The 9848-nt window shown below is 39.6% G+C and overlaps 1 protein-coding gene and 1 long non-coding RNA gene across 2 annotated transcripts; both read left to right on the top strand.

The window, feature by feature from the left end:
• Window positions 1-327: 327 nt before the first annotated feature.
• Window positions 328-3006, top strand: LOC311500512. The gene is made up of 3 exons (XR_014699486.1): window positions 328-410; window positions 2412-2514; window positions 2657-3006. It is a non-coding gene; the product is annotated as an uncharacterized lncRNA (long non-coding RNA).
• Window positions 3007-3986: 980 nt separating this feature from the next.
• On the top strand, window positions 3987-7619 carry LOC311493219 (uncharacterized protein). The gene is made up of 3 exons (XM_084551779.1): window positions 3987-4688; window positions 6255-6284; window positions 6783-7619. Exons 1-3 carry the CDS (start codon window positions 4572-4574, stop codon window positions 6939-6941), a joined length of 306 nt encoding a protein of 101 aa, XP_084407905.1. The 5' UTR covers window positions 3987-4571; the 3' UTR covers window positions 6942-7619.
• Window positions 7620-9848: the final 2229 nt, after the last annotated feature.

Raw genomic sequence — 9848 nt, 5'->3', positions numbered from 1 at the left:
ACTGCACATTACTATTCAGAAGGAAGGGAAACTGACTGCTGCCCCCCCCATCCTACAGTCCCTTTCTTTTTGTCCTCCTTCCCCCCAAGTGAGTGGTTGAACAGTTTGAACCCTGACAGCAGAGTTCACATACGCAGCATCTAAACTCACTGTAAAGAGACAAAAGTGAAAGTATGAGACTCTGTCTGTTAATGGTTGACTTGCTGGGTGTGGGCGTCCAGCCAATCAGCGTCTGATACTGAGCACTCACCCAACCTGTTCCAGGTATGTAAATCATTCACCTCCATTTCCTCCTGCTTATCTCTTTCAGTTGTTTTCCATTTATCTGTTTCTGCTCTGTTGATCGTCTTCTGCCGGGTCCTCTCCTCCAGACATCCCTCAACCTGGAGTCAGAATCAGCTGCCTGATCGGTATGTAACAGAGACAGAGACATAGCAGAGAGCTGAGGGGTTTTATAAAAGTGAAAGTATAAAACAATGTTTGGATTAGTCCAAGGAACGATCTATCATATTCTTTGGTAAAGCCTTCATATTTAGAGGTTGGGGCCGAAATGTTGCAGTCAGTGATCGTACTGTACTGTCAATTAATGAGGAGTTTTGTTCCAACATTTGATGTATGTTGGTTAGGATATTCTTTTTATTTATTTGTGGCCCCGCTGATACTTTTTTATTCTGCTTTGTAGAAACCGACAGAATAAAGTGTTGGTTGTTCAACCCTAGTTTTCCTGTTTTGAGATGACTTTTACATGAGAACACTCTTACATGAGACATTTCTGTTAGTCCACCTCTCCACTGGTAAACCTAAAGTACATCTAGCATTGACTGGTTCTTTTATTATTTGTTGTGGGTCAGGGTTAGGGTCTCATCTACTGATCCTTGGTGTAACATGTCTGAATGCCTTTATGGTTTGTTATACATACAACCCGAATTCCAGAAAAGCTGGGACATTCTTTAAATGTGAACAAAATGAAAACTAAAAGACTTCCAAATCACATGAGCCAATATTTTATTCACAACTGAACATAAATAACATAACAAATGTTTGAACTGAGAAATATTACAATTTCATGCACAAAATGAGCTCATTTCAAATTTGATGCTTGCTACAGGTCGCAAAATAGTTGGGACAGGGGCGTGTTTACCATGGTGTAGCAAAACAGTTTGAAGATGTCTGGGCATCGAAGTTATGACTTTCTGGAGTTTTGGTGTTGGAATACGGTCCCATTCTTGCCTGATATAGGTTTCTAGCTGTGGTCGTCTTTGACATATTTTTCTTTTAATGAAGAGCCAGATGTTCTCTATAGGCGAGAGATCTGGACTGCAGGCAGGCCAATTCAGCACCTGGACTCTTCTCTGATGAAGCCATGCTGTTGTAATAGCTGCAGTATGTGGTTTTGAATTGTACTGCTGAAATACACAAGGCCTTCCCTGAAATAGACGTCGTCTGGAGGGGAGCATATGTTGCTCTAAAACCTTTATATACCTTTCAGCATTCATAGTTCCTTCCAAAACATGTAAGCTGCCCATACTGTATGCACTTATGCACCCCCATACCATCAGAGATGCTGGCTTTTGAACTGAATGCTGATAACACGCTGGAAGGTTTCCCTCCTCCTTAGCCCGGAGGATGCAGCGTCCGTGATTACCAACAAGAGTGTCAAATTTGGACTCGTCTGACCATAGAATACTTTCCCACTTTGAAACAGTCCATTTCAAATGAGTCTTGGCCCACAGGACACGATGTCGCTTCTGGACCTTGTTCAAACATGGCTTCCTTTTTGCATGATAGAGCTTTAGTTGGCATCTGCAGATGGCACAGTGGATTGTGTTAACCCACAGTGGTTTCTGGAAGTATTCCTGGGCCCATTTAGTAATGTCAGTGACACAATCATGCCGATGAGTGATGCAGTGTCGTCTGAGGGCCCGAAGACCACGGGCATCCAATAAAGGTCTTCGGCCTAGTCCCTTACGCACAGAGACATCTCCAGTTTCTCTGAATCTTTTGATGATGTGATTTGAAAGTCTTTTAGTTTTCATTTTGTTTAAATTTAAAGAACGTCCCAACTTTTCTGGAATTCGGGTTGTAATATCCCTTGGGTGACACTGCCACGGTGGCACTATCAGATTTTTTTTTTTTTTTTAACTCCCTCCCACTAAACCAGAGCTCACCAAACAGGTTTTATCACAGACAAGAGAAAGAAAGTGAAGAGCAGCCATGAGTCATTAGAGTTTACAACTGTATCATTAGGATTTTAAGTGTCTGTTATCAGCACTGATTTGCTGTGTGTGTGTTTTTTTTTTAGAATTGTTGTTGTAAATTTTGCTAAAGCTCGTTTGCTGTTATAATTTATGGTGCTTGCGTATAAATCACTGTACTCTGGGCCCAATATCTTCTCGTCACTTATCTTTCAGAGCTCCATAATTCTTTTCCAGATGGATGAACTGCACCGTACCTTTCACCTCTCATCTCTCACTGTGTTGGTTTTCCATCTTTTCCTAACACACGTCTGCAAAGGTAAACTGGACTAAAAATGTAGAGAAAACTTTCACAAACTGACGTCAGAGGTGCTTCAGACTCTGTCAAATAGTTTTGTGATGATCAAGTCTACAGAGACAAACTGACTTAACACTTTAAACAGACTCTCTCTGATTTCCAGGTCAGTCTGAACTGATTGGTTCAGCTCAGCCAATAGTAGCAACTCTTGGTGAAGATGTGGTTTTACCATGTCACCTGCAGCCTGCCAAAGACACTATGGACCTGACGTTGGAGTGGACGAGACCAGATCTAGACCCAAGATTTGTTTATGTTCGGCGCTCCCAACAGGAACTTATTGGTAAAAAGCACAAACTGTTTCAGGGGAGAACATCTCTGTTCACTGATGAGCTGAAGAAAGGAAACATTTCACTGAAACTCTCCAAAGTGAAACTCTCTGATGAGGGAAAGTACAGATGTTTTATTCCAGCACTGAGAAAGGAGACTTTGGTTCAGCTACGTGTTGGTGAGTGAAGACATGATGAGCATCTTTAGGGATGTTTTATTGTTTATGCCTCCAAAAAAGGATTTCAGATTGATTATAATACCTAAAAACCACATTCCTTCTTCCTTGTGCTCAGCTTCAGCTCCTGTTTCCTCACCCGTCATCAGTTTATCAGGGATGGACAGAGACAGAGGAGGAGTGGTGTTACAGTGTGAGTCTGCAGGCTGGTATCCAGAGCCTGAGGTGTTGTGGCTGGACGCTGAGGGAAACCTGCTCTCTGCTGGACCTCCAGAGACAGTCAGAGGTCCTGATGACCTCTATACTGTCAGCAGCAGAGTGACTGTGGACAAGAGACACAGCAACAGCTTCACCTGTAGAGTCCAACAGAACAACATCAACCAGACCAGAGAGGCTCACATACATGTTCCAGGTAGAACACGCTTAGAAAACGGACCATGAGATTATTTTAGTTTGACACAGTTTGTGTGTGATTGTGTAGAAATGTCATGTAACTCTGTGTGTTATCATTTCAGATGATTTCTTCTTGTCCTCGTCCTGTTCTGCTGTTCCCATCAACACTGGTTTGGTTGTTAGCTTGGCTGTTAGCATCATGGTTATTTTAGCAGGTGTCTTCTTTGTGTGGAGACAAAATACAACCAGTAAGTTCCAGATGAGTTACCACTTTAATGATCTAAAACACCAGCAAACGTCTTTTATAGTTGAATTCAGCTGCTTTGATTTTACACAGAAACCAAGAAAAGATCCAGAGATGAACCTGAAAGAGGAGAAAAGCTCCTGACAGAGGAAACAGTGAAGATGAAGGTTTTATAAGAAACTAAAGATGTAAGAGACAAGAAGTAAAACATTAAAGGTTTAGATTGATCAGTTTGAACAAAGTTTCATCAGTAAACCTGCTGACTGATCATCATCCATCTGTCTGTCTGATAGCTGACAGAGAAATATGAGAAGACTGAAGAAGAGCTGCAGAAAACCAAAGAAGAACTGAAGAACAAGACTGAAGAGATGAGACTTCAACTGGAGAACAAGAGTGAAGAGGTGGAGAAACACGTAGAGAGATAAAAACACACACCAACCACTCAAAACACTTCTATTCTTTTTTTATATATTTTCTTAGATGACCTTGTTTTAAGTGTCTAACAGGAACCATAGACTGTAAAAAAAAAATGGACAACATGTCTCCCCTTCCTGCTATTGGTCAAACTGACGGTAGTGTCCCGGGGATACGGGTGACGCCATCTTGTTTAAGTTTTGATCTAGAGTCTGACCAGTACTGTCTGAGACTGGAGCCACGTTATGAATGACCTGCCAACACTTCCTCTAGACTCACTGGTGATGCTCTGCTCTACCTCCACTAGTTACAGAGAAATGTTGGATTATTTGTATTTAAAATAAACCAAAACCTCTGCACTTATTTATTTGTCAGTGTGGGCGTGAGTGGGCGGGGCTCATGACCTATACTGCAGCCAGTCACTTTGAAGGAGTCATCATGGCGTCTAGTTTTTTTTACAGTGTATGATTTGAAAACACTGATACCTTCAGACTCAACTGTGACTTTGTTCCATCTACTGGTGAAATGATACAACTGCAGGTTTTCTCCTCCTCTCAGGTCAATGAACTAAAGGAGAAGGAGAAGAAGCTGCAGGAGGAGCTGGAGACCAGAAACAAAGAGCTGGAGGAGATAAAAGATGAGGTGAAGAACAAGCTCATAGACATGGAGAGAGAAGTATTTTATTCACACACATCATTCTCATCAGAAACAACAACATCCAGAGAAAAATCCAGAGTCCAGATATACAAGTGTAGTGATTCAAATAGCTCCTTACTGTGGATGTAGTTAGGGCTCACGATCTATGTGACTACCAGCAGGTAAGTGTCCAGAATGACCAGGACAGGAGGCTGACAACTTATAAAATATAAAAGTTTATTGCGGAATAGAATTCAACTAAAAAAGAAAAAAAACATATGGGGGGCCTATGGCTACACAGTAGCCATTTTGCAATAAAGCAATTTGTTAAACATAGCACGTGGTTTCATTAAAATAGGAGAACTCTAGGAAAGAGGGCATATAAAATAAACCAATACATTTAGGACAATACACTAAAATACCACTACAAGCGATAAAAAAACCCACACAATGTTGTCGTGCAAAAAAAAATAACATGCTATAATACACCCAAAGGTCACTAAATGTTAGGCCTACTGCTTCCCCCCAAACCTGTTACTTCTCATAAATTGCAGAACAGTGAGAGACACTGTACCCACAAACAATCTTATTAAAAAACAGGCATGGAGGTTAAGTCGTGTATAGCATGTGATAAAACAACATTCTCAATATAATAATTCATTCAACAGGCTGTACCTTCGGATCTTTTTAACTCGCACCCATGTCCCCTGCACTTTTTACCGTCCTAAAACAATGTTACCATAGTAAACAAAGACACGTCAAGCACTCAAGCTGAAGCCTGTTTCCCTTAATTTAGCCCCGCCCACAATCTCCTCCATTGGCTCTGCCGTTTCTTGTGTGATTGGCCGTCCCCGCTGTCACTCCACCTTGTCTAAAAAAAGAAAAGGACATAAGAGACTTCTTTAGAAGTCAAAGTGTAAATGCGTTCCAGCCATCCTGCAATACCTTCACTGGCTCCAGTAAAGCAGCATATCCACTTCAAGATCCTCCTCATCATTTACAAAGCTCTCAATAATCTTGTAAAGTCTATTAGTTTTATTGAAAGTCCTGATAAATAAAATGTATTATTATTGTTATTAAAAAAGGAGAAATACAATATATACAAATGTGATTTTATATGTCATGTCGTGCATCCTGAGTTGGAGTGAAGTTGACTAACAAGGTGAAACACAGAATTGGGTGATAATGTTTTGCTACATGCTTTACAACCAGTCAAACCAAAAAAGGGAACGTTAAACTTAAAAGAAGCAGAAAACTAGAAGAACTACTAGAAAACACAGAGAACTGAAAGATTGGAGTTTTATTAAAAATATTTGTGTCCCCCCACCTCTGAAATCAAAAGTTTGTCCTTGATTAAATGTCAAATGTGTTGTTTAGTCTGACATGAAGAAATAGAATCAGTGATGATAAAATCTTTTTTATCTGACTTTAATAAATTCTTCCAGTTGGAGGAAAACAAAGCTGCTGCTTCCAAGTCTTCCAGGTTTCTCAGTGATCACATTATAAGAACTATGATACAATCTGCATGTCCATCATTTATAATCTTTCCTGATCTCTCTTCATTCTTCTCAGTGGTCTGATTCCAACAAACAGGAGGAGGAGGTTAGTAGTTTCTATCAGATTCTTTTCCAGCCACATGTTTGTTCTCATTTCAATGTGTTTCTATTTAATTTAATCTTCAGATCATTTTCATGTTCTAAGGAGGTTGATGTTGGTGGTCAACATCTTCTCTCTGCTTGGTAGAAGGTCAGAAGGTCTGACTATGTTCTAGCCAGAATACTCTGTCCTATCTCCTAACTAGAATAGACTGGTATGATGTAGACCACCTGCTGGATGAACAGACAAAGAAATGATTTGATCAGTGACAGAAAGCTTCACATATTTGACTCTAATCTCAGAGAGACTGAGTTCTCTGTTCTTAATGAACTAATGGTGGAGTTTGACAAACACAAACACAACTCTGCTCCATCTACAGGTCAAATGATAGAACTACAGGAAGAAACAGCATTTAAAATACACACAGTAGATAACAGAGAATATGTTCTGAACAAGTTACTGTCTGACTGTTAACAATCTGGACTTCACCTCCTTTTTACTCAGATAAATCAACTAAAGAAGGAGAAGGAGCTGCAGGAGGAGCTGGAGACCAGAAACACAGAGCTGGAGGAGATAAAAGATGAGGTGAAGAACAAGCTCATAGACATGGAGAGAGAAGAACAAACTCACAGAAACATCAACACTCTGATGTTTATTAAATGAAAAAATACACAGACAACTATTTAGTTCATATAAATCAGAACAATAAATGACACAAATACTGATTCAATTCCTCCAAATAACAGAAACTAAAAGCACAACAACAAACTGAATAAAAAAAAAAAAAAAAGCTCAATTATGAAAAGCAACAGGAAGAGAAATATCAGAGAGAAATAAAGGAGCTGGAAACATTGAACAGAGGTTGATCTTTAATGCAAATCTTTTAATTCCATAATAAGGAAGTAGTTTTTAACTGACACGACGGTACAAAAGAGCTGGACTCAGATGCAGAGGTTCCAGTATACGAGGCACTTTATTTAAATCAAACTCAAAGTCTCCAGAAGCAAACAAAAGTAACAAACAAAAAATCACTCCGTAGAGGAAAAAACGTTGCAAAAACAAATCAAAAAACGAAGATACTTAACGATTTCTTGGGTAGCAAAGGCAGGAAACACGAGGACACTTGGGGCATGAGACATGACACACTGGCACAGGACAAGGGAAAACACGGACCATATATACACACGAGGGTAATGGGGAACAGGTGGAAACAATCAGGGATCAGGAGGACAATCAGACCGGTGACACAAGAGGAAGGGCAAGTGACCTGAAACGAGAGGAGAGTTAGAATTTCAAAATAAAACCGGAAATGACAAGACAAACAAAACCAAATCACCACCGTGTGACATTAACCAAATCAGTTTCTCATGTTCCTCAATAAAAGTAAATGTTTCTGATCATGTCTCTTTATGTGACTTCACTCTCAGTGGGAGAAGAAGCTCAAAGAGGAGGAGGAGAAAAGAGAAAGAGCTGAGAAAGAAGTGGAGACTCTGGAGAGGAAACTGAAGACTGAGGTTTGTCTCTTTCACCTGAGAATCATCAAATCATTTTCATCTTTTCTATCAGATCAGATGGACAGCAGAGATGTTTCTGAAACTGAAGTGTTGCTCATTGGTTCTGAAACCAGAGACAGAAACTCAGCAGGAAACTGGAAGCACTGGGAATAAACTTTGAGTCAGATCTCAGGTTTGAGCCTCACATTAGAAACATGACTAAGAACACATGGATGTTGACCAAGAGCAGAAAGACAGATTTTAAAGTCTCTCTGCTCTGGAACTGATCCTAAGATCCCATGAACCCCAAGAATGATGGTTTTCTTTGCGTCTTACTGCTTCACATGAGAAAAAGTTTAAGAAAAAATGAGACAACATTCATGAAGGAGGTGTATTATAAATCTCATCTCCTCTTTCTGTCTTCTCTCTCCTCAGGTGGAAAAACTAACTGGTGATAACAAGAAGCTTCAAGAGGAGAATCATCAGCTGCAGGAGGAGCTGGAGACCAGAAACAAAGAGCTGAAGGAGATAAAAGATGAGGTGAAGAACAAGCTCATAGACATGGAGAGAGAAGTATTTTATTCACACACATCATTCTCATCAGAAACAACAACATCCAGAGAAAAATCCAGAGTCCAGATATACAAGTCTAAAATCTTTTCTATGAATACGTCCTTCAGATTAAATGTCAAATGTGTTGTTTAGTCTGACATGAAGAAATAGAATCAGTGATGATAAAATCTTTTTTATTTGACTTTAATAAATTCTTCCAGTGGCAGAAATACAAAGCTGCTGCTTTCTTTCCTGATCTCTCTTCATTCTTCTCAGCCATTTAACAGACAGATGAAGGATGTTAGTAGCTTCTGTCAGATTCTTTTCCTGCCACGTGTTTGTTCTCATTTCAAGAAGTAGCGACCACATATTTATTTTATTAGTTATGCTGTTTTATATGTATTCATTTTATTAGTGATACTGTTGTACATGTATTTTAAACCTTTATGAACCCTTCCTATACTCCTATTAACCTTTTCCATACTCTTATAAACACTTTCTACACTCATAAACATACTGTGGCGTCTGACCGGACGTTAAAAGGATGAAGAGGAGTTGGTCGCAAACCTTTCTTTTATTACATGAACCGTAATAGTTGCTGTCGGCCATAACTTCGCCAAAACAACAACAATGACAGTTAACTTATCTGACAGTTCTCCGTTCTTCCTCTGCTCCTCACTCATACCCCCTAAACACACACATAGGACTCATCTTCCTCACCTCACCCCGCCCCCTCGCTTTCTCATCCATCCACATACCTGCCCGTACCATACACATTAACAGACAGTCAGAAATCATAGAACTTAAGCATTATAACAAGAACATTACTGCAGGGTCGCTACACTACATACGTAATAATTTTAACAACAAAAAAATATATGTAATAATTTTAACAAGGGAGGCATCGTAGGGCTTTAAATTAATTAATTAACTGTAACACTGTCACAGAAACACTACGCGCAGCAAGATCACAAGGTGAAATGGACAAGGCAGGATGCTCAACGCTCGGTGTATGCGCAGGATAATGCGATTTTATTGCCCGTATTTTATTTCGATATAGTGAAATTTCCGCGATAAAAAAATAGATATCTATGAATTAAAAACCCACAAAGTAGCTGTTCTGCGTAAAGTAAACAGCAGAGTGGTGAGGGAACACTGTAATTTAATCTTCGTAACATTTTCATGTTCTACAGAGGTTGATGTTGGTGGTTTTTGAATTTCACCTGTTTTTGGATTTGTGGTTTTGTATACCCTGCAACTCTTTCTGTTCCATCTTTTTTCAGTTTTCAGTAAAGTTATTTTGTTTCCTGCCTCCCCTTGTGACTACATTTGGGCCCTACCTCCTCTCCACAACACAACATATAAGAACACATAGAAGTTAACTAAGACTTCTCATTGGCCGTCTGTCTTTCGTTGGTTTATAAACCTCTTCATGTTCTAGGTACAACCTCCTTATCAGATTGATGTTTGATGATGAAAAGTTATCTGAATGACTGACTGATAGAACATGAAGCTGACTGATGTG

Source organism: Chelon labrosus (assembly GCF_963514085.1).
Source record: "Chelon labrosus genome assembly, chromosome: 1".
Taxonomy (NCBI): domain Eukaryota; kingdom Metazoa; phylum Chordata; class Actinopteri; order Mugiliformes; family Mugilidae; genus Chelon; species Chelon labrosus.
The sequence above is the reverse complement of the archived record's forward strand: the minus strand, read 5'-3'. Positions and strand labels throughout refer to the sequence as shown.

Coding starts and splice junctions, on each gene's coding strand:
- LOC311493219 (XM_084551779.1), top strand. CDS start 4,572: ATGATACAACTGCAGGTTTTCTCCTCCTCTCAGGTCAATGAACTAAAG. Junction 4,689..6,254: donor TGGAGGAGATAAAAGATGAG/GTGAAGAACAAG, acceptor CATTCTTCTCAG/TGGTCTGATTCCAACAAACA. Junction 6,285..6,782: donor CCAACAAACAGGAGGAGGAG/GTTAGTAGTTTC, acceptor CTTTTTACTCAG/ATAAATCAACTAAAGAAGGA.